Source organism: Anser anser (genome assembly GCF_964211835.1).
Source record: "Anser anser genome assembly, chromosome: 6".
NCBI classification, from domain to species: Eukaryota; Metazoa; Chordata; class Aves; order Anseriformes; family Anatidae; genus Anser; species Anser anser.
In genome coordinates this window covers 1785113-1809017 of record NC_139726.1, presented here as the reverse complement: position 1 = coordinate 1809017, position 23905 = coordinate 1785113, and the positions used below count along the sequence as shown (strand labels likewise).

The window sequence follows — 23905 nt, the reverse complement described above, 5'->3', positions numbered from 1 at the left end:
TTGAATCACCGAAAAGCTCCCGAGCTGCCGCTCTCTGTCCCGACCCTACCCCGGGCACGACAGGTCCTTCGGTCCTCGGTGTCCCTGCCGGGGCTGCTGACCAGGTGCCAGCGAGCGCCATCTGCCGCGTTCGTTTCCACGCGAGCGCCTGCGGAAGCAGCCGCCTGCACCCTCGCAGCGGTCGCCGTGCCGCGTTCCTTGTGGCCAGCGTGTCGCTGGCACGTGCCCTGCACCCTTTGGCTGTCTCGTGGCGTTGTGTCCCTGAAGCACCTTTTAACAGGAAAATGGGGGTCTGGGGGAAAGCAGCAGCCTGCTCTTTGCTGGGGACGGCGCGAGGTGCCTGCGGCCGCCTCGCCTCCGGGCAGCCCCGAGAGCAGGGGTGGGAGCTGAAGCAAGGCAGGCACTGGCTCCGGCTCCTTCCCTTCCCCTCTTTGTTGCGGGGGTAATTTATAGGTGCTGATACAAAAGCTCCCTGTTGAAGGCTCATTGAGTTTAATGAAGTGAGTTTGCTGTGCTTGGAAATGAAATAAAAACCCAGCAAGCCAGTAACCTTGAGACAGGAGAAGAGGGTGATTAAAATGCTTTATTCTGAAATGTCCGGGATTGCGAGCCATTCACGGATATACTTACTGATTAAATAGAGTCCTAACTAAAAGTTAAGGATCAGCAAAAAAAGATTGTATTAAAAAAAAATATTGATACCAGGGGAGTAATGTCTTTCATGAATCGCTTCCCGAGAATCGCACCGTAGACACACGGGTGCTTCCCAGTCAGATCACATGCCTGAACATATACTTTTTGCATTTTTGCGCTGGGGTAATTGTAAATACCTGCCTCCGTTCGCAGAAAGGCGTTTCACAGGAGCTTCTTCCTCCTGTGAAATTACAGCTCCAGCGCTGGACTTGCCGGAACATATTCTCGTCCTCAAAGCCGCTGCTTTTCCCCCCGAATTTCCCCATCCCTCCCGGCTGGGCGGCGCTGCTGCCGGCGGCGCCAGGGGATGGCAGCAGGAGCGCGGGGCCCCTGGCCGCCAAGCTGGCCCCCTTGTGCAGGGCAGGGAGCGGGATGGGGCTGGAGGCAGGAGCCCTGCTTCGTATCGCCCTGCTGGGGTGCTGGAGGAAGCCATTCGGAAATTGGAGCTCTGTCGGAGGATCTGTGTAGGGGAATAAGTGCTGTGCACACCTGGCCTCGGTTGTGGCTGAGGACCTTTAAAAGTCCGGAGCATTAACATAAATAAATCCTCATCCATAAAGGTAGAACGAGCTTAGCCTTCCCTGGCTGCCCTCAAACTCCTAAAGCAGTGTACTGTACGTATCCATCTTCACAAAAACATTTAGAAATCCGAGGGTACAAAGTAAAATCTGCTGCAAAGTCTTGGCTGCTGCAAGGTGGGTGTAGCCCCTTCAAAAATAATGTGCTTATGTAGCCATTAGTGTTGAATTCAGGAACGTAAATTCATGGGATTGTCGTAGATAATTAAAGAACCGATATCCTGTGTGTCGGTCGCACATCCAGACGGGGTAGCCGAGGAGCAGCAGTGATACCAGCCCAGGCTGAGCCCAGCCCGTTCGGACTGAAGCTGATGAGGACGGCACGGCCGGATTTCAGGCCCGAAATGGGAGCTGTGCCAGACGGGCACCTGGGCTCGTGTTCGTGCCTCCGGCCGGGTCGGAGCTGCCGCGGAGATCGCTGCTGCTGGCTCTGCTAAAGCCGCCTGAAATGCGGCACACCGGGGGCTCTGAAGCTCTTGCTCGGGGGTCTGGCTGGAGCACGAGCTGCTGGTAGAGAGATGCGGTAGGAGAATGCAGGGTAACCTGGAGAAATTTGAATGGCTTCAAATTTGCGTGAGCTGAAACCAGCTTTGTGAATCCTGTTGTTTCTCTGAACAGCTCGGCGTTGCTCGGTTTTGGGGTATTTTTAGATGCAAAGCGCTCTGCTCTAGCGCCGAGGGGATGGGGTTGTTAGCGCTTTGATGTGGCTGCACGGGCACGCACGCTCGGCTTTCCTCGGCGTTTGGTCTTCTAGCGAGCGAAATGAAAGAAGGAAAGTGAGCCTGGGTTTCTCCAGCCCCCTGCGTTTAGCAGGGCCGTTCGCTCGGTGGTTGTAGCGCCTGCTGGGCACCCGGAGATCCCTTTTAGATGTATTTCTGGTTTGTGTCTCCCCCAACGCCTCCTTGCTGGATCAAGGGGCCTTGCCTGGCCACTTTGCCTCCTGGCCTGAGGCAGGGGCTGCTCTGAGCCAAAGCAGGCGGCCACCTTTGGGGGCAGGCCGGGAGACTACCAGGGAAAGCCGAGCACCAGCCCCTCTTCTCTAGCCCCTCTCTGTGGGGACGGAGGCAGAAGGGACTTTGTGGGCACAGGGGCTGCGTTTCTGGGCCTTCACCTCGGGGACGAGGTGTGCGCCGGGCTCGTGTCCCCTCACGTCGTTATCTGAGGGAGCTGGAGGGAGCTGGGAAGGTACCTAGGGAGCTCTGCTGGTCAGAAGTGCCTTTCTGGGGGACGGCTGTTGGCGTTCGGAGGTGCCGGGCCGCAGCTGCCGGGGCTGGCTTCGGTGCCTTCCCCCAGACGTCGAACCGGTCAGGTGCGGGAGGCGGGCGCGGGCCTGGATTTTCTTGTTGTTTTAGCCATCATGCTAAGCGTGGCTTCAATGAAAAGCCTTTATTTTCTTACACCCACGTGCGTGTTTACTTCCTTGTCATACCTCTCGGAGTTGAAAGGGCTCTTTCATGAAAAAAAATTCCCCGGCAAACAGGCGCTTTTGTTGTGGTTTGTGTGATGACGGGCCGGGGAGAGTTTGTCTGCGCTTCCAGCGGGAGCGCGGCCGATCCCGGCGTCCGCCCGCTCCTTTCTGGCTCCGCGTGCCCGAGCCGAGGTGTAGGTGTGGTGCACGGTGCTTCCCGGGGCAGCGGGACACGCGTCCCCCAAAAGACAACGGGATACGTGCCCCCCGAAGGGCCGCGGGACGCACGTCCCCCCAGCCTGCCGCTCTGGAGCGGAGGAGGAGCGGGCCGTGGGCGATACGTGGTCGGCATTTCAAGGCAGTCCCGTGGCACAAGTACTCCAGCACACGTTTGCACTCGGTTGCACTCCTCTGAGCGTTGCTGCTTGTGCTTGTGCGTGGATCAACACTAATGGCACCGGTTTTGATTAAGACGAGGGGGACGGTGCTGGCAGAGGGCCTGGCATGGCAGCAGGGAGGCCAGCCATGTCCTGCGGTTCGGCTTCCAGCAGCAGCCATGAGCTGGGCATTGGGGCTCACCTGGCCCTTAAGAGCCACACCGTGGCTAGTATTCAGGTGTTTGCATCCATTAAGCCTCAGAGAAATTAAAACAAAAAATGCCCTCCAGCTAGCTTGGAGGGTTTGCAGTGAAAGGCCCCTGTGTGTAAAATTTGCTCCCAGAGCTCGTCACCATAAAACGCAAGAAAACAGCAAAGGCGTAGAGTGTCCTGCTGCTGGGCTTGTGGCGCGCACCGAGAAAATGAGAGCAGAGGTGCATGTTGGTAGTGTTCAGGATGCGATTTTATTACTGTATGTGAGTGCTCACGTTGCATTATTTTGAAGAAGTCTCCTGTTTCGAAGAGCATACCAACAAACAGAGCGAGATGTCAGCTGGGGCTGCCCCAGCCCTGCGGTGCCCAAGGCCAGGCCGGGGGGGTTTGGGCAGCGTGGGCTGGGGGGGGGCCCTGCCCGTGGCAGGGGGGCTTTGAGGTCCCCTGCAGCCCAAACCCCTCTGTGGCTGTGAGCTGTCTCGGGCTCATGAAGGCAGAGTACCCAGACTCCCTTCCCTCCTGCGCAGTGACGACTGCAGCACGGAAATATTTGGGATGGGGCTGCCCGGGTGGGACCCTGCTCTGACACCGCTGCCAACCCAGAGCAGTTTAAGCCCCAGAGGTGAGTGAACGCCATGTCCTTGTAGCGCTGGTGTTGGTGATGTGCAGGGGTGCGGGTCCCGGCATTTGGCACCTGCCGGGAGTTACGTGGCTGCAGAGCTCCTGGCCTCGCGCGTCGCTGGGACCCGAGGAGCCTCGGGGTCTCCTGCACAAAGCACGGCCAGGGCTGAAATGAGACCCCAACACATTACCCAGCGTGAGAAGAATGCGGCCCTTCTGCTGCCTCTGTGTTTGATGGTGTTGAGGAAAGAATCCAAACAAGGTGGGCTTTTCTAAAACATTACTATTATTTTCCTTCCTCCGGCCCAGCCGCACGTACGGCTGTGGGGGCTTGGTGCTGCTCGTTGTCCTGGGGCTGAGGCTGGGTGCTTACAGCACTGCCGGGTGTTGCTCCTCCGAAAAACTTGGTTGCAGATGAGCCAGCAAAGGCATTTCCTTCTGAGCATTGATAATGTATCGGGGTAAGCAGCTTTGCAGTACGGCTGCAGCAGACAGAAAATTCCCCCCCCCCATTCTCGTGTTCCATTGCGATGATCCCTTTCCCAAAACGCAGGAGCAGCCGCCGGCTCAGCCTCTCTCCGTCCGCCTTCCAGCTTTACCCCGAGAGCGCCTTCTGCTTCCCCTCCAAAGCTGCTCGCTCCAGCTCGGCGCGGCGCTGCCCGCAGTCACCGTGTCACTGGGTCAGCGGCGCATCCCCGGCCTCGGCTGGCACCCGGAACCCTCCCGCGGAGCTTCAGGGTTGTTTTGGCCGCGCCGCGTGGCGCCGTGCCACGTTTTTCCAGGCGGGACGTCCTCAGGTCTCAGGGCAGAGAAGGAAGCTCCTTAGCGAGCTGGAGGATGGAGCAGGCGTCGGCTCTTGTGCTGATCTGCGTGCTCCGAGGACCTGGAGAGAGAATGGGAGCCTAGCGCTTCTGCAGAGCGAGCGCTGCCTTTGTTCTGCTGCCTCCCGTGCCCGAGCAGCCCTTTCAGATTTGTTTATAGAGGCTTTCTAGATGTCTGCCTGTGAAACGCTCGGCCCTCGAGGGGATAACAGAAAAATTAAGGGTTTTCGTTTGAGCTGCAAGCCTCTCCTCCCCGCCTGGAAATTGCTGGCGATGCGCTTTCTTATGGCTTTTAAGCCTTTGGGATAAAACGGGAAACAATCAGAGGTCAAGTGAAAAAAGAAGTAGTTTTGCTGAAGAAGGAAAGAACGAGGCTGAGATGTAGGTCAGATGCACACAGCGCAGGACGTGCAGAGCTATTTGCTCCGGCTAGATTGCACTTAGACTTTTTGAAGTTCACATCTGGTGAGCAGATTTAAGGTACGAGCCTGCAGCGTTTGCGTAGTAGTTCCTTTGCTCGCTTTCTAAAAATACGACTCGGAGACCTCCCTTTTGGTGAGGCGTTGGTGCTCCCGCTGGGCTCCTCTCCCCTGCGCGTCGCCGAAGCGGTGCGCGGCAGGTGGATGGAGGCTCCTTGTTTTTGGGTTGCCGGCCGCCTCCTGCTCAGACTTTGCGAGCCTGTTTGGGTGCAAGAGAGGAAGGTGTCAGCACGGTTTCCGGCAGGTTTCCAGCGAGCAGGAGTTTGTTTCTCCCTCTGGACCCCAAGCAGCTCAGCGGGGCAGGCACAGGGCTCTGGGTGAGGGACGGTGCCCGTGCGCTGTGCCTGCTTCTTCCTCGCGCCCCGCTGCTCCGCAGTGCCGATCTCGCTGGAGGCGCTCCAGGCTTGCGTCAGGCAGAGCCGGCCCCAGCCCTCTTTTCCTCCGACTCAAATCTGGAAGAGCTCTGTCGAAGGCAGCAGAGCTGCGGAAAAATATTTATAGACAGGAAGGGAATCTGGTCTCCCCCCACCCTTTGGCAGGGTAACTATCAGTTTCCTTAAGATACGCGCTTGGCAGCGGCGAAACCTAACTCATCCCGTCGAGCATGCTTCTCCTTAGCGTTCGTCAGATGCAAAATGTCATGGCTTCGTCCTGTAACTTAATTTCTTCCATTCGGATATGTGTTAGGAATGAAGTCAGCCGGGGAGATCACAAAGGCAGCATTGATGTGGTGGTCCCCATGCGTCCCCCCGCGGGAGGAAGGAAGCGGCAGCGGGCTGGCAGCGCGCTCCGCACCTCGGCACGGGAGCGTGCCCGGCCCCTCTGCGGGACCACGGGCTGGCTCGCCCTGCCTGGAACCACCGCAAGAGCTGCTCGCAGGCCCCCCGCCATTCCAGGCAAGCGTGGCTGAGAAAAGGAAAACCGTCTGATGTAAATGAAAACACCTAATCGGTGTGTTGGACAGTTGGGAAGCTGCCCTGTTCGACCAGGCTGCAGCTGCAGGTTCGTGTTCTGTTCTGCCCTCGCGTTTGAGACCAGGCAGGCTGCGACCTGGGGATGGCTCTGTTGCCACTTGCAGCATGTGAGGAAAAAACGTGTAATGTTTCTTTGCCTCTAAGAGGGATGCTGTTCACCTGCCATTCACCTTGAAGCGGCGAATGTAGTCCTTTCAGGGCGCATCAGAAGTGAAGTGGCTCGGTTGAGCACGGGTTAACGTGTCTGTGTGAGGCTGCGGTAAACGTCCAGTCATCGCGGCGAGGAGCAAGCAGTATCTCAGAGAGGGAGCAACAAGTGAGCAGAGTTTTCTATGGAAAACTCGAATAAAGTCATTTGCTTTCCTGACTCCCGCGGCGAGGGAACAAATCGGTGGTGAAGGATGGGACACAGGCTGGTGGAGGCACACGGCGCCCTTGGCAGGCTCAGGGCTGCCAGCCGCAAGGCGCGGGATCAGCCAAGAACCTACACTTCTTTATTTTTGTTTGCCGTGCACCTCGGTGTTTGGCTTAAAGGTTGTGTGTTTTGTATAAATAGCCCTTGGCGGGCTTCAGCTGAAGACATAATCCGGTTAGTCGTTGCAGTCCCCTCCATGCCTACTCGCCCCTCGGCTTCCCTCTTTTCTGGACTCGCTGCCCTGTGGAGCTGGCACCTGGGGCGCCCCTCCACACGCCGGTAGGCTGCTTGCGTGCTTATTATCCCGTTTATTTCAGAAACAGCAATTTTCGTGCCGAATAAAGGGGAAGACTGAGAGCGTTGGTGCGCTGCGGGACCCCAGTGCTCCCCAGTCACCCCAGTCCCTCCTCTCCTCCCCCGTCCCAGCTTTTTCCTGCACGGCCGCTCTCGGGAAGAGATTTTCAGCGGTGCCAGGATGAGCAGGGCTTCTGTGCTTGGGATGCGTATGCGTATTTTGGTGCTTGGGATCCCACGGGACCAATTCCAAGGCCTGTTTTATTGGTGACCCGTTGCTCTGGCCGGCGGGGGCCGTGCCCAGGCCTTGCAGCTGGGGCGCTGTCACTGCTCGCCCGGGCTGGCGAGTGTGTTGGCGTGTGTGCGCCGCGCGTCCCCCGCCTGGTGTCCGTCGGAGGCGATGGCACCGAGGTGGTGTGGGCGCAGGGCTGGGAGGGCTCCCGCCCCGCTGCCTGTGGTCTGGTTGTGCAATGGCCGTGAAGCAGCCGAGTCCCGTAGGTATAATTACGCGCTTCGCGTTGTGGGATGTGCTCCTGGGCTTTCTTCTCGGGGATCATAAATTTTTTGAGTAACGCTGTTGCCCCTATCCCTGAAAGTGGCACTTGCACAATCCTTTCCAGGAAGGGGAACGGAGCGCAGTTTGCCTCGCAGAGCCCGGTGGAGGAGTTTAATATCTTAAATTCCCTTTAATTAAAGGTGAGGAAACCAAGATGTGGAGAGATTAAGGACCAGTTTTCTAAGGGAGCGCAGCGGCTAGTCAGGACTAGATTTTCAAAAGAGCCCAGCTCCATTGAAGTAGCAAATGAAGGACCGGGTCTTCAAAGCACCGCGCCGCGCTGGACGCCGAGCCCTCGCGGCAGGGCTGTGATCGCCGCTGGGAACTGCCCCCCGGGCGGAGGGAGGGCGTTCCTCTCCCTCTCTAGGTGGCTGTGGGGATGTTTCCATCCCAACTAGCCCCCGCTGGCGTGGGGAGAAACAGGCGCTCGGGGCTGCGAAAGCTTTGACTGCGTGGGTTTTGCATGGGGGGGTCGGGCACTGGCTGCGCCTGTTCCCCCGCGTCGGCCGTGAAGGACGGTGGCCTCGGTGGCGTGTGGCTGTCCGGTCGAAGCACAGATCTGGAAGCGCTGGGGTCTGCCAGCACATCTCCAACATCACTCCGTACCGCATGTGTGTCCCCTTCCCTGCTGCGGCCACGTGGGGTGGCCGGACCCGTCCTCCCGTGGTGCGCCGCCTGCCCCGGCATCTCCCCAGGGCTCCGCTTGGACGAAGCCGTCAGGAGAAACGAAACCGTCATCTCAGAAGAGGACGTCGCAAGTATGGATAAGGCTGTGATCTGATTTGGTGCCCTAGCACTGGTATTAGCACCGGAAATAATCCGTGTTTTCCCTGAAAGCCTTTGAATTCCGTGGAGAAGAAAAGGACACGAAATAGTCTGTAAATGTTACGGCGGACTATTTTCATTGAAAATACTGAACACGAAGACCATAAAGTAACCCGAGACATCATGAAAGCATTTCTTCGCCGGTGATTACTTTGCTTGGAGCGGAGACCCCAGCGTGGCAGAGCTGCCCGAGGAAGGAAGGCGGGATGGGGTGTGTATTGTCCCGTGATATTCTAGAAGAAAAATGTGTAGCAAATTAAAGAAAAGGTATTTTCCTCTTGAGGTGCTTTGAACCGTGCTGCGTATGCCTGAAAGGCTGCTCCAGGAAGCTCGCTGCCAAAGAGGAATGCTGAGGAAGGAGAACCCTGCCATGGCATCCCCCTCCCGCGTTGCCACGGGTGGGAGGGAGCGGGGCCGGGGCTGTGGGTGGGGGCGCACAGCATCTGCTCGCCCCGTTCCCATCCAGGTAACTCCGTGGTGCCCACTGGGGGGCCAGTGCCCTCCCGTCCGGGCTTCTCGCCTTACGCCGGGGCTTTGCTGCGGTCTCCGGGCAGCTGCCGCCTTCCTCACTTGATGTGGCTGCGTCCAGCTGGGTCCCAGCGGCTCCAGCAAAGAGCAGCGCGGCCTTTTTTCTATTAAGGAGCACATGAAAGGTGCCCACGGAAGTCGCTGGGTCCCCTCCCCGGCCTTTTCTCAAATGACAAAGTGCGAGCTTGGCTTGCCTGCCGCGGCGCAGATGTCAGCAGCCGCTGTGCCGCACAGCTTCAGTGCAGGCGTGCGCTCGGTGCTTTTCAGATAGCTCTTTTCTTTTTTTTCTTCTGCACGTCTTTAGTGCCTGTCCAGTTAGTCCTTGTTGTCCTCTTTCTTCTGTAAGAGCCAGAGCAGTTCAGAGAAAAAGAGAGGAAAGGGAGGTGGCTCCAGGGCTGTGCCGTGCGGCTCCGTGCTCGCTGCCCGAGGGGAGAAACGGGTGCTGGGGGCGAGCCACCGGCTGGGATCCTTCGTGCTTTCTTCTCGACAGGAAGGCCATGGGAAGTGGCTCAGGCTGTCGTGCAGCTCTGTGCGTACCTGCTAAGTAATGAGGGACTGAGGTGAAAGCGTACCGCAGAGAAGCCTGTGTAACTAAGAATTTCCCTCCCAAGGGGCAGCCTGCACCGCGTTGTACGGCCGTGGAGCAGTGTCCGCGCAGCTCATCGCTGTCTGCGTGTGGCTCCTGCTCCCGAAACTGCTTCTTCCCCCGAGGGGGAATAGGTGGGACTGTCTTCGCTTCCAGCACACCTTGGTAGGGACCTCGTGCAGCGCTCTGTGCTCGCACACCTGCGAGGAAACTGAGAAAGAGGGATGCTTCATCTGGATAGCTCTTGCCCTCGCTGGCAGGATGCGGTGGTGTAGCTGTGCAAAGCTGCACCGCAGCCCTTAGCTTTCGACCAAGAAGTAAACAGACACGGGGCTGAGGAGTAACGGCTTGGGGTTTTTGCTAGGAAATGCGCTGGCGAGAAAAGCTAAGCGAGAGGGAAGTATTTGGAGAGTGGCATTTCTCCTGGCTCCTCTTCAGAAAGCGCTGCTGTCGGTCAGCGCCAGCCTGAAACTCAGCGGCCACGACCTGAATCTGACCGGCCTTAAAGGCAAGGAAAAAAACCCACCTTAATTACTCCTTACTGTTTTCCTCCTTTTTTCCTCTATTTTTTTAAACGGGAGTTAATTTTTTCCTGCTTTTCCTGCTCTCCCTGCAGCATCTCCCCATGTGGATGGGGAGCGCGGGTCTGGCTGCCGGGGCAGAATTGGCTCCTCGGTGCGGGATTGTCCTCGTGCGCTCCTGGAGGAGCCCTTTGGTTTTAGGCCGGGGAGAGAAATCAGCCAAGCGAAGGCCAATAACCGAGGTAACCTGCAGCGCTGCTTGCCATGTGTTTCCAGTCGATATTATTTTCTGGCCGCCTCCAGGAACTGGCTCGTCTGATTTCAGCGCTGGGGCGAGGGCGCACGGAGCGCAACTGCCCCGACCTCCGCTGGGTCACTGCCAGCACCTTGGGGCTGGGGGCGGCCGCCGCTCCGAAACGCCGCTGGGTGCCCTGCTGGAATGGACCGGCCCAGAAAACTCCCCGCAGAAATTGTTCTTACCTTTAAAACGTCAGTTCTCCTGCCCGGGGATGTTTCCCCAGGGCAGCGCACTGAAGCAGGGCGTGCAGCACAGGCCAAGGACCAAGGAGCAGAAGGGATTTGGGTCCCCCGTAATGAAGCTAGGTTAAAGGAAACCCCCGTGTGCCTGCATTTCCCTTCTTATTTAGTCTTAGAGACCAACGTCTTCAGCAGGGCAGGCGGTGAACTGCCATACGGGTGCCCGCGCAGGTGCTGCAGCGCAGCGCTGCTCCCAGCGGAAGGCAGCCCGGTGGGGCGAGGAGGGGGATGGAGGAGCCCCGCTGGTCCGTGCTGGGGGGGCACAGCAGCCGGCCTCGCGCTGCCTCCCCGAGATCCAGGAGGTGCTGGTGGATCCTGCCATCTTCAGGGAGGAATCTGCTTCCGTCCTGGGGTGCTCAGAATCAGCGGAGCGTCATTCCCACCCGGGTGTTAGGGAGGGGCGTTGTTTGTTTTTTCTCCCCTGCGTCGTTATATTACAGGTTTAATGTCCCAGCAGTAAGATTGTAAGCAAATAGCGTGCAAAGCAAATCTGTAGGAACTCGGGGACGGCAGGACAGATGCTGTTTGACTTACCGACAGGGGCTTTGCTGGCAGGGTGGCTGCTTGTGCGGCCGCAGCCGTGCCTTGGGAGCGGGTCCAGCCCGCGGGGTCTGGCTGTGGGGGCCGGGTGGGAGCCCTGGTGCAGCCGGGGCTGGGCGTGGGCTCTGCCTGCGGACGGACAGGGCGCCCTGCTGGTAAAAGTGCCAAGGAGCCGTTTCTTTTGCATCTGAAGCTGCAGTTCAGAAGTTCCAGACCCTCCGTGTTTGGAGAGAGTCCTCCTGCGGTGCGGGGACCGCTGCCTGTCTTTGCAGGCGCCCTCGAAATGAAGCCGCTGGGCGCCGCAGCCGTGTTAACCTCTGCTCCTCGTTCCTCTGGGGCAGCAGAGGTCCCTGGTGCGTGCACCACCTTCCTGCCTCCCGCTTTTGGGTGCAGCCAACTTTGGTTGAGGTGTGGAACTGGAAGAGGGTTTCCGAGGGTTCTGTACGTTGCGAAGACCCAACTGACGTGTCCAAGACTTGGGTGATGCCTGGGCTGGTTAAGTGCTGAGCGTTTTCCATAGATAATGGAGAATTTGTTGCAAGAATAGCTGTTATTAAAAACAGGCACAAAAAACTGTCAGGAGACATTTTCTATCTGATAAGAGAAGCGGGAAGATAAGAACTCCGTGCAGTGAAATCTCAGCTTAATTGAAGCTAGGAGGGAATTTTTGCTGTTTTATTCTCAAGGACCAGGATTTCGACATGCTACTTGGACTTCCTACAACTTTCCAGGCTTGGTCGCATCTCAGGGGAGCGCCGCAGTAACTTCCCTTCTCGCAGAACACGCGGCACCACTTCGCCGAGCCGTTCCCGCCCCACGCTGCAGCGGCTGCGCGCCGGACAGTCCCCGGGGAGCCGGGCGGGCAGCCCCACGCAGGGCCCGTGGCACCAAAAGGAAGGTGGTTTTTATGTAAATCTCTTCCGGTGAGTCAGTGGTGCACCTGAGCAACAAGCTGGCTAAATAGTCTTTTGCGTACTGCATTTATTTATCTTGTAAGTGGCTCATGGGTTTGGATGCAGAGCCCTGCCTCTAATTCATCGGTGCGAGAGGGCTCCCTACCCTCTCGCTGCCTTTTCTCAGCTTCGGTGGCAGTGCAGTTGGGTCAGGGGCAGTACTTCGGTCTGAGGTGGGGAAACAATGAGCTCGAGCAGCAGCCACGATGAAAAGCCAAGTTCGTTCCTGAATAAATGTGTCTGTTTGGTAGCAGGGTGAGCTTGGCACAGTGCACATAAAGTACACCGGGAGCACACCCGTTCTGGCAGCAAGGTTTGTCAGTGTCCAGAAATCCACGCAGTGGGGTTTGTGTGCAGTGGTGAGGCTTCAGCAGAAGGTCTTGCTGCTCCGGCTGCTGGAGCTGGGGCCACTGGCATCTACCGGGCACTGGCGTGGCCTGCGTCAGCTGTGGCTGGCAGCTTCATCCGTGCACAGGGGATGTGAATCCCGGAGTCGGCTGCAAAGCTGCCGGTTGCAAGCGCTCAGTGCCCGGCAGCGGCCGCGGCGAGTTAGGGCACGCACGTGGCACTGGTCAAGCCCTGAGCTGCGGGGAGCAGGAGCATCGCGGGCACGAGGGCTTGTCCTAGGAGCCTACAGCGGTGAGGTGCATGGGAGTGAAGGTGCGGCAGAAAGATAAATGCTGTTTTGCTGAGATGCTCTGCCTCGTGCTGTGAGCGGAGGTGCGTGCCGCTTTGTGCCGGGAGGTGGGGGTCGGAGCAGCGGGGTGTCACAGCCTCGGTGCCCATGTAATTTGTAGGCACAAGTCCCGACAGGGCAACCCCAGGGGCTGCACGCTGCCTTTAAGAAATGGCCAGAGGACGGCGGGATTTGGGGGCTGTGCTGGCTGGGATGCCCTCGCTGCGCGTCTGCAGGAGCTGCGAGGAAAATGCAGCGCGAGAGAGTTCACGTGCACGAGTGTGCGGTAGGCAGGGCCCGGTGTTCTTGTGCAGCGTTCTGAATAGTGCCAGAACGTGTTTACTTAGGAGAGCTTTTATTACCTTTTTTCTAGTTGCGCTCGGTTTTCAGTTCCACAGTAAATTTTTAACCACAGATTTGTGTTTTTGCTCGGTGAAGGAGCTAAATAAAAGAAGGCCAAAAGCCTAACTTACAGTTGTTATTGTGATTCCTGTCCAAAAAATCACTGTTTACTTTACCATTGCAAATGTATACACATGGCACCAGCAGCTGGCTGGAATTATTTGGGGCCGGATTCTGCTTCTGTTGAAACTGGTGTAACCTCAAAGTAATTCCTTTGTCTTCTGTTACAGCCGGCTCGGGGGCCTCTCTGAGCACTCAGCCCCTCTAAGAGGGGTCTGTGTGCGAATATATAGAAATCTTTGTGTCCGTATGTGGTGAACCAGCTAAATGTTTGGTGTTCACACTTTAAAGTAGGTTTGTTAGCGTTTTTCTGATACTTTGTTGAAAAAGAGAACAGAATAGCAGCCCTGTGTTTCGGTGTCAGCTGGCACAGACCCCCACCCTGTGCCTTCTCTGTGGTCCAGGTGCCAAAACTGTGCCCAGGCAGCCGGGATGGCAGCGAGCAGCTGGACCTGCCGAGGAGGTCAGGGTTTGTCTAATGGAGCTGCTGCGACGCAGGATGCGAGCCGTGATCCGCACACGCAGCGTGTAGGAAGCAGCGGCTGGAAGCTGATGTTCCTTTCCCTTCTCTTCTCTCTAACCCGGTGGGAACAGTGAGCGGGGCCGTGCGAACTGGCAGCGGGTGCAGCGTGGGTTGGGTTCGGGGTGTTTGGGTTGGCCCGCCGGTGTTTGAGGCTCCTCAGCACACCTCAGTACCCCCGGTGCGTGCCGGGCGAGGACCGGGCGCGTTCCCCAGGTACCTGGGTGCTGCTGTTGTGGTGCGCAGGGGGCCAGCTCTGCGTGCACCGTAGGAGCCGAGAAGCGCCGGGCCGATTGACTTGACAGACCGAGCGTGTTTCTGACAGACCACACAAGAACACAGCGTATATTTTTACAGTGCTCTTTTCCCGAGGTCCATACGGTTTCCGTTTATTTATCAGCGGAGGTGCGCGGGGCTGTGGGTAGGTTTTCCAGGGCCATTCTTTCGATGCCGTTCTTTCGATTCCAGCCCGGGAGTGTTAGCGGTGACCGTCAGCGGCGTCCCCACGGTGCTCCCCGCGTGGTGCTGCCCTGCAGCTCGCAGCGCTGCCTCAGAGCGCAGCCGCCCCGATGCGCCAGCTTACGGAGCTCTGCTCGGAGCCCGCAGGATTATTAAACTTGGAAGGCAACGGAGCTTGTGTGGTAATTATTTATGCAACTAGAATTAAGGGTAGAGTCTAACTGTGGGAAAGAAATTGAGAGAAATATACCTTCCTTGGGTTGGTTCAGGGCAGCAGGCTGTGTTTTTGTAGTCCTCAGTGTTGGACTTCTTGAAAGATCCTACAGAGCCTTCCATAATTCTGACACATAATCTCTAGAAGAGATATTACGTATCCTCTCACACCGAGTTAGGCAGAAAGCTCTGCTGCAGAAATATGAATAAACCAGTGCCTGATTCACACAGGCTTTGTTCAGCTTCATTGATTGGGGTTTATGAACAACTTTGATCCAAGAATGAAGGACGTGCACCAGATGTGAACAATTTCAAGCGACAAGTACCCTTTATTTGCAGGTACTCCCCTGTTTCGCTGGAATTAATTTGTATTCTTCGTACGCTGGCAGTGCTGGGGATCGTTTTTCCTTGTTCACACAGTGTCTGCTCGGGCTGCACCGCTCCCTACACCCACACTGTCTGCTCGCCCGGGCTCTCTGAGCATGTTAAAGCTTGACATCACCGTTTAGTCCCAGTCTGATTTCGCAATAATAAAAAGCAGAATTTGGAGAGAGAGCTGCCAGTTTTAATAAGCGCTAAAACACACCCAGCCAAGTTTACTTTATTGTTCTTGGGATACACAAAAAAAATTGTTTGCACAATAACATATTTTGCAGGGTTTGGCTGACTCCAGCCTTTCCTGCCTCCTCCTTTGTTTTCCGGATGCATCAGCAGATGTCCATGAAAGTGCTAAATCTGCACCCTGCCTGACCTTTGCTATTGAGGAAGGTAAATCACTCCTGGCAGGAGGCTTCCCAGAATATCTCCAGAATGATACTATTGCTATTGTAAACAAATCTAATTAAAGAGCTTTTTTTTTTTTTTTTTCTTCCTGCTAATATTTTAATCAGTAACCTACCTCATCACGGTGCCTATTTGTGGTTTTACACTTCAGTGCTTTCTCAAGAGGCAAAAAAAAAAAAATAAATTGCTAGTGATGTAAACTTCGGGTTTGTTTTGCTGTTGTTTCTTTTAAAGACATTTTGTGGGGCAGAGAGTAACTCGGAAATTAGGCCAACAAAAAGATAAATATTTGAAATACGACTTGGAGGAAGATGTTTTAAATCTGCATTTTGTACGTGTAGCTGTGGTGGAGTCCTGGGGGCTCCCCACCCTGGTCCATGGCGCTTCAGGGACCGGAGGAACCGGAGCAGGAAGGAGTAGGGGCGGGAGTGATTGCCCAAGGGCACAGCCTCCGGGCCGGAGGCGTGGAGCTGGGGAGGTCTGTCCGAAGGGTCTTCTGGTGCTGCTGTGTTTCCGTGGGTCGTTCTTCTTGTAGTCACGTTAACAATTCGGCTGCCTCTTCATCAGCAGTTAGGAAAACTTGCTGGGATCTAAAGGTTCCTACATCAATACCTAATCCCTGAAATAGCGGTATCCCTTTCCAAAGGCGGTGTCTGTAGGATCTTTGGCACAGATCTGGTCAGCGCCCAGCTTTGGGAGCTGGGTTCAGACCTCCTCAGCAGCAGTCCTGCCTGCTCTCGCTGTCCCTGGAGCAGCTGGAATTGCTTCACAAAATTCCCCTGACCAAATCCCCGCATCCCACCTACTGTGGCTAGGATCCTGGCAGCAAGGGAGCGGCACTGGGGCTAGCTGCCTCCCCTGGGGCCACCGGTGTGCTGGCAGGCGCTCGCACCCAGAGCCGTGGGCCAGGAAGGTGCCCGGCAGAGCGAGGGGACAGGGATTTGGCCTGGAGCTGTGCAAATCTCCCAGAGGGGTTATCTGGAACGTCTTAAGGGTCAAATTTTCCAGTGTATGTGTGTGCAGGTTAACAATTCACTCCACTGCGATTGGTTTTGTAAAACGTAGGGACAGAGGATTGTGCTCGTCTGGGGTGTTGATCGTGAAAATAGCGAGGATGGCAAAGGCGTGCTGCTGACTTCAGTGGGAGTTTTTGGCTTGGCCTGTTTGCAAGATAGCTCTTGCTCACAAGACATGTAATAAAATCATTCTATTGATTTAAACAAAAAAAAGTCAAAACTATGTCTACATATGAGCAACATAAACATCAGCATAAATATCAGGCTTTGTACTTTGGCTTAAAACAACTCAGACAGGAAACTAATACCAACGCCCATTTCAACAGATGTCGTGTGCCAGGAAATCAATATAACGCCTTTCCAAGCCAGAGCCACGTTCTGCACGAGCCGTGAGTAGTGAAGTCATGGCTTAACACAGAGGGAGCCTCAGAGCCCTTCGGAGGCACGAATTTCTTGTCAGGAAGAGCGCTGCGTGTAGGTGTGTGCGCTGAGGGTGCTGCGGGGCCTGGTGGCCGGACAGGGCCTTTGATGATGACGGGCTCTGCCTTTTCGCTGTCGTGGGGATCATAGAAGTCACACCAGCTATCCTCAGGATGTTGGGGGCCAGTCCCCTTTTTGTGGCCCGGGATGGCTGCAGAGCTGTCCCCGATCACCTCAGCGCTGCGTCCGGGCGCGCAGGAGGGCCCGGCTGCCCTCGCGCCGTCCCTCACCTCCCCGCCGGGGGCTCCCGGTGAAGCAGCTGCGGAGTCCTGCGCTTATTCACTCCTCACAGCGAAACCAGTCCCGCTGGGTCCTGGGGCTGACGTGGGGTTTTCGAGTGGTGTGAGGAATGTCTGCTGTGTCTTGGGGACAGAAGTTCGGCTGGTAAATCAGTCCTTGAGGGCTGGTGTGGCTTGCGTCAGGAAATCAGAAGAGGAGTGTGCTGAAATGGTTTCCCATTCTTAAAGCACTTTGGGTTTGAGGTGGGACGGGTGGCTGTCCCGTCTGCACAAACAACGGGGCTAAGAGTTCAGTACGGGGCAGGCTTCAGCAAGAACAAAACTAAGCTGAATAAAGATATCTTCCTTAAAAAAGCTGGTAAAGATATTTCCCTTAACACTGCGTGGAAACCAGGTGACAGTAAGGGCTGGGAATTAGTTTAAAAGTCTGCTTGGTAATGTCATTAGGAGTTTGCTCTGACTGGAAGAAATCAGGGTCCTGCTGTGTCCTAACCTCATTTATACGCTGCACCTCCAGCATAGTTTTTCCAGAGGTGCCACCAAAGCACCCAGAAATGGTCCCTTGTGCTCACGTGAATGGCACGGGGTGGGCAGGAGCTCTTCTTTGTAGTGGGCAGGATGGTCCTAATTTTCATGGTCCTTAATTGTTAAATTAAATCATAACAGGCCTTGGTCAGCACGAATACCAGCGTTATTCGTAGCTCCCTGATGGTCCTGCCCCAGCAGCCCCGTGTCATGGAGCAGGCACTAACCACAGGCAGCCTGTGCACGGGGAGCCGCGGTGGAAGAGATGTTAGGAGGGTGACGCCGTGCAGTGAGGTGTGAAATGCACCCAAACAGGGGAACGGCATGGCCCGGGAGATGAAGAATTGTAATTAATTAAACCCATTGAGACTGACTTCAAGGGGTTCTGGTGACGGCCTTGCGAGCAGTAGAACAAAGCACCTGCAGCTTCAGATGGTGTCTGTAAAACCCCGGTATGCGTGCGGAGCTTTATTAGTGGCTTTCCTGCGTTGCGTTAGATGTTTTGGTGGATATCACAAGATCCTAATTGGTAAAACATGTTCTATTAAAATAACCCTCTGCCCTCATGCTTGGCTGGCCGTCGAGACGCTGTTTGTCAGGGAACAGAGGAGGTGCAGGAACTGAGAAATCCCCTCGGAGCTACGCCCGGACGGCGCTGGAGCGAAGTCTGCTGGGTGTATTTGTGGGGAGGACGTGGCGGGGGGGTCCCGCCTGCGTGCTGCAGCCTGGCTCACCCGTGGGCTGTGTGTGACAGCTCGATGGGTCTCCCTCACACCTCAAAACCCCTGCTGGCGGTGCTGGGACCGGCCGCGGGTGCCAGCACCCCCCCGGCACCCCGGTGATCTCCTCTCCGCCTGGTCCTGCTCGGCTGGTGCAGGGAGCATCTTGCCAGGTACCTGCTGTGATTTGGATCCATGTACAATTGCATCATTTGCATTATTTATCATAAAAGTATTTATTCCAGTGGAGGAGCTGCCTGTGTTCTTACAGGGACGGGCACTGTCACGGTCCTGCTTCTGGGGTGCCCTGTGGCAGTGAGCGTCCCGGTTGTACCAACGTGGTGTTTTCTGTTTTTTTAACTTTCCATGGAAGGTAGCAGGGGGAGCATGAGTAACTCCACCTGTCAGCCCGGCCTCTGCCTGTTGAGAAGCTGTCTTGCTGGTTAAATGTTGTCAAACTGCATAAAACGCTGCGTAAATCCCTCCCTGGCTCTTCCATTCATTAGTTTTCAGGCACCTCAGGCTCCTGCTGCTCAGACGCCTGCCTGCTCTGCAGCCGGTGCTCCGGCAGAGAGGAGGGCGGCCGCGGGCACGGCACCTTCTGCCTGCTCAGGGGGCCCTGGGTGTGCTGCTCACGTTCTGGTGGGCACGGAGCGATCCGGCACGGGCCGTGGGGCACGTCCTGGTCCGCCACTGCCGCAGCCCCGGGTGCCGTCGCGCCGGGCTTTGGCTCTGGCAGGGGCGCGGATGAACTCTGTCTCCGGGAGGGCTGGAAATGAAGATCGTTTATTCTTTCTCAAGCAGCTGAGTGATGTTCAATTTTGGGTGGTTCTGTTTTTCTTCTGACAAATGCTTTTGGAAGAAGATGCCTGCTGCTGGGGATGGCCGGAGGAGCGGATTGCACAAGCGCAGCGCTTGCTGCCAGCAGCGGGACGCCGAGGGCCGGCGCGGGGCTGCGGCCACCTCCGGTCCCCATCCGGCAGCCAGACCGAGTGGCCACCTGAAGGAGAGGCCTCACGTTGTGCTGCCGGAGGTGATTTATTGCTGGTATCAATGCAAAGAATCGCCTTTTATCTGGAAACGCAGGGCGCTTGCTAAAAATGTGAAACACCGAGAGAGGTGCTGCTGCCACAGCCCTGCTGCAGACGGAGGCATGGGGGGAGAAATATGTTAAAGAACAGCGTTGTGCTGTTCTCCCCTTCAACAGATGGTTATTTTTGTTGTCCAGCGTGACCTTGTGTGCCTGATCCTGTGTGCCTTCTGCGTTTTTGTTGTATTGTAGGGAGCACAGGCTCTTCTCTTGCGTGCAGATGTCCTTCAGCTGCAGGCACGGCTCTCAGACTTGCAGCTGAAGGATTGGCGGTGGCTGTTTCTCGACCTCCCTGCTCTGCTTTGCTGTGCCACGGCGCTGGCAGGGGGAGCTTGCCAGCACCGGTGGGCACAGCCACGGCCGTGCCGTGGGAGGAAGCCGGCAGAGCTCGAGGTTCCCCTGCACAGGAGCCCTGCTGCAGGCTGCAGGCCCTTAGCTGTGAGACCTGATGTCTTGGGAGCAAAGAAGCATTAATGGTGACTTCTTGAGCTGGGCGATTTGGCAATTGATCATCTTTTCTAATCCCGTGGTGCTGTAAAGTGTCCGGTTGCTCTGTGTTCCTCTTGGCAGGGCGTTAGGATGGGCATTACCCCGCCAGGTCTGCACTGGCTCCTGCAGAGAGGAATTAAGATGGATGTGGTGTTCGGGGAGCTTCACGCTGGCCTCATAATGCTCTCTTTCTGTCTCATTTTAAACCAGCAGCATATAATTTTAGCTGGTATTAGCCGTGTAACTGAGCAGTAAAGCTACCCATGTTAATGGTATGAATTGCAGTTAATGGGCAATACTGGCTGTGAAATAATAATGCTTACCTCCAAAAGCTCCTTTCCCTTTTTCTAACAACCTGGCTAATGAGTACTTGGGGCAAAAGCGATGGTTAGGACTTGCCTGAGGACGTTTCGTGCTAGCTGGGCTAAGCCAATGCGTTGAAATCAATGCCCCTCGGGGGGAAGACGTGGTAGAGGTGTCGCTGGTGTGCAGGGGATGGGCTGTATTCCCGTCCAGCTGTCCGGTACCCGGTGCTGCTACCACCGACCTGCTTTTGGATGGGAACTGCCGCGGCCTGCCCCCAGGCGAGCGCACCCCGTGGCACCAGCTCCACTGGGAAATGAGCAAGGGGAAGGCGTGGGGCTGCCCACGGAGGTGCAGCACGCTCCCGGTGATCGCTTCTCCCGGTGCTGGCGGCGCAGGGAGGTCACCGGCACAGCGCTCTCCCCTCCTCGCAGCAAAAAGCAAGCACAGAAGAAGAGGAGGAGCAGGGCGGAGGGAACGGCACAATCCCAAATTACAGGCAGGCTCCAGGCTGGACGTGGTATTTTGGGTTTTACAGCTATTTTTAAGTGCTCCGCAGCCTGTTCAGACGTGTGCCAGGAAAGAGAAATCCGGGCAGGGACCTCCACAGCTGCAGCTCCCGTGCATCTCCCTGCTGCTGCTGTCCCAGCCGCTGCCTTTCTCCTTCCCCCGCTGTCCGAGCAGAAGTTTGTGGATGTTTACCTGGTGCTGGGTGTTTAGTGCTGAGCATGAGCTGGCCCCGAAGTGGGGCAAACCTGGTCGGGGCTGATGCCTGGCGCTTCCAGCCCTCTGTCCTGCAGAGGGACTGGGAGGAGGACCCGACCCGTGCTCTTGGTTACGAGATGGTTTGATTAATGTCCTCTGGCAGGCGTTAAGAAAAGCGGATTTCACGTCGTTCTTTTCGGTCGCTGTTTTCCCCGGACAGCCTCGGTCCTCCTGGCCCTCCCGGTGCCATTCCTGCCCCCGCCTGGGGGTCTCCGAGTGCTTGAAGCTCAGCCCTGCGGCGAGGTCGCGGCCTGGGTGGGGATTTTGTTGTGCAAAACTCAACCAAGTGACCTCATCTCTCGCTCCTGAAGTGGCTCCTTCACAGAACTACCCGCTTCGGAGAAAGGGCCCTCGGGGCCGAGCCCTGCCGCTGCCTCCCCTGCTCCCTGCAGCCCCACGGAGATGGGGCAGAGCCTCGGGGACGGGGCAGCTCTCCGGGCTCAGCCCCGTTTCCCCTCTGCAGGTCCCTGGGACGAGATCGAGGGGAGCAAAGGCTCTTCTCCCATCATCTCCGGTTCCTCAGACCAAGCCCATCTCCTCCACTTCGACCCCACCTCCGTAGGATTAGTTTGGAGATGGCTGCAGAGACCTCCGAGGAGCCACACCGCCCTGCTGCCCGCCTGAGCGCTCGGCGTCTTGCTGCACGCGTGGCGGGGGGGCACTCAGCATTTTTGGGGTGAAACGAGGGGGTCTGCAGTCTGCCCGCGCCCAGCAGCTCAGCCCCTGGCAGCCCGAGCACAGCACCGGCCGTGGTTGAGCCAAGGTGGCCCAGGCTCGTTTTGGGGATGGGGCAGACGTCGAAGGGTGCCCCAGGTAGAGCTGAGCCCGGGGGCTGCTCGTGCCGGGCTGTGCCCGACCCCGCGGGGAGCTCGGGGGGCAGAGGGGGGTGTGCTTGAGCCAGGTCCTGCTGCTCGTTTTGCCGTGCTCGTGGGGGTTCGCACTTGTGCCTGTGGCTCGCCTGCACGCAGTGCCCGGCTCTGCTGTCACGGCGTTGTCCCCGTCCCCGTCCCCGTCCCCAGCGAGGGCAGAGCCTGCCCGTGCTCCTCCTCGCGCGCCGCGAGCGCTCCCCGCACCAGCCAGGGGCTGCAGAGGTGCTCGCACCAATTTGCCTGCGGCGCTTGCTCCTGGTAACGCTTCCTGGTGAGTTGCTGCTCTAAGGAGGAAAAAAAGCCTTTCAAACAGATGTAACCAGATCCCCCGAGCCCCTGGAATAAATGCCCTATGTGCTTACATTCAGAATTCAGTTTTTCCCGTTTAGAGGCTGGTACCCCCTTGGCTCTGTGCGGCTCTGCAGCTGGGTTACCTGCGGGTGCCCGCGCTGCGGCGGGGAGGTGGCGATGTGGGCTCGGGATTAATTCTGCTTGTCCCCTTGGTACCGTGCCCCAGAGCCTTTGCTAGCGCACGCTCATTGTCACGCGGTGCCACGCTGGGCTCCTGAGCGAGCCCGCGAGCTGTTTAACCTCGTTGGCATGCCGGGGGTTGCCCGGGCTCCCGGCGTGGGAAGCGGCAGAAAGTCAGAGCTGGATTTAACGGCGAGGTCTCCGTCCCGGCAGTCCCGAAGAGCTCCGGCTGCCGTGCGTGCCCGAGGGACTTGGGTGTTAAAAAAAAGGGAATTTCGCTTGTGCTTGGTGGTGCTTGGCATGTCCGCGCCACTCGGGGTGCGCAGGAGGCTGCGTGGGTGACAAATCGGTGTGCTCTGTCCCGGTGCTGGCTCGTCCCGCCCGGGGTCTGCGGGTGGAGGTGCGCGGCTCCTGAGTCAGGGGGTTGTGAAACACCCGAGTCCAGCTTCCTCCTCCGCGGCCATGCCGGCTCTCCAAGGCTGCCTAATTAACAGGCCGCTGATGGTCAGCGACCGAGGGCGGCGGCTCTGGAGGAAGAGCAGCTCTGGGAGCCAGCCTCCATTTCCCTGGGGAGGGCTTGGGACTGCGGTGGGCGCCCGTGGTGCCCCCCAGCGTGCTCGCTCAGCTTTTCCACGTGAGCCGCCCTGCTTCGTGCCGGGGCTACAGCTGTAAGTGATGAGTGAGGAAACGTGCGAGGGCTCTTGTGAGCACACACCTGTGCCTGGCTTTCCATCGCTGCTGGAGGCAGGGAGGCTCACCGACAGCCCGGCTGCCGGGGCCTCTCTCTTGGTAGGCCTCGTCCAGACGGTGCCAGGCGGGACGGCTGACTTTAGGAATGATTTCGGGAGGAAATGCTGGTGGCCTCGTGGAGATGGAGGCAGGAGAAGCGTTGTCCTGGGCCTGACCTGTTCAGCGTGTGCTGTGGCTGCACGGTGACGGCAGCAGAGAAGCAGCAGCGAGGAGGGCGGCCGGAAGAGGTGGGAGGTTGGTTGTCTAGCAGGGGTCATTTTGCTGTTTCTGTGCACTCGAGTGAGCTTGCAGCCCCCGTGCCCCTTGTGCAAGAAGTAACGCAGGTACCCAGGCAGTGCAGCCAAACCCCTCCGCAGTGTGCCAGCCCGTCACCCGCTCTCCATCGCGGTCACCACCGAGCCCAGGCCCTGACCCAGGGCTGGGAGCAAGCGGTGGGCCCTGGGTGTCACCTGCTGTGCCCGCGGTGCCGCCAGGCCCTGGTTTCACCCTGCCCGGGGCTCCTCCTGCTCGCCCCTCTGCTCCCCCGGCGCAGCTCCTCGCTGCGCTGGGCTCAGCTCCCCGGCGCTCAGCGCCCTCTGCGAGCGGCCTGCTCCTTAATGGGGGTTAATCAAAAGAGCATTACCGGTTAATTTGGGGCTCTTAAAGAGCGGCAGAGCCTTCTGGAAAGGCATTAGGTAGCTTAGCCTCCTTTTTCTTCCCCTTCTTTTGTCGATATTTACAGCGCCAAGGTCAGAACAAGAGAACTTGCAGGAGGGGCACGGCAGGGCCGTGCGCTCCGAGCTTTCTTTTGGGGGAAGGAGCAGGGAGGCACTTGCCGTTCCCCTGGGACAGCATTTCCCAGGAAAGCCGCTCTCATCCTCCCGGTGCGTCCTGTTGGGACAGTTGTGCAACAGCCCCGCCGCCCTCTGTTAGCTGGCTTCGTTTCTCACCGCGGTGACAAAGCCCAAGGGGCTTGCGGCGCGGCGCGGTGGGTTTTCCGCCGGCGTGAGCCGGGCACAGGCTGACGGCAGCCCGCCGGAGCCCGGAGCCTGCAGGAGCGGGGCTGCAGCGTGTGCTGGGGCCTCGCGGGGACGGAGCTCTTCCAGCTGCTGGCGTGGCGTCCGCGTGCTGCAGGGAGCCCAGGCAAAGCTCACCTATGGCTCTGCCCTAGCTGGGGA

General features: G+C 57.7%; 1 protein-coding gene across 8 annotated transcripts in view; it reads left to right on the top strand.

Annotated features, from left to right (window-relative positions):
* The window catches only part of FMNL2 (formin like 2), a 125735-nt gene that overhangs the window by 24405 nt on the left and 77425 nt on the right, over positions 1–23905 (top strand). The window contains exon 1 of one of the 8 annotated variants that reach the window (XM_083841101.1): positions 22713–22975. The exons of the other annotated variants lie outside the window; for them this stretch is intronic. Within the exon in view, the coding sequence (XP_083697227.1) occupies positions 22850–22975 (126 nt within the window). The 5' untranslated portion in view covers positions 22713–22849. Of the gene's footprint in view, positions 1–22712; positions 22976–23905 lie in introns of those variants that run through there. 8 annotated transcript variants of the gene reach the window in all.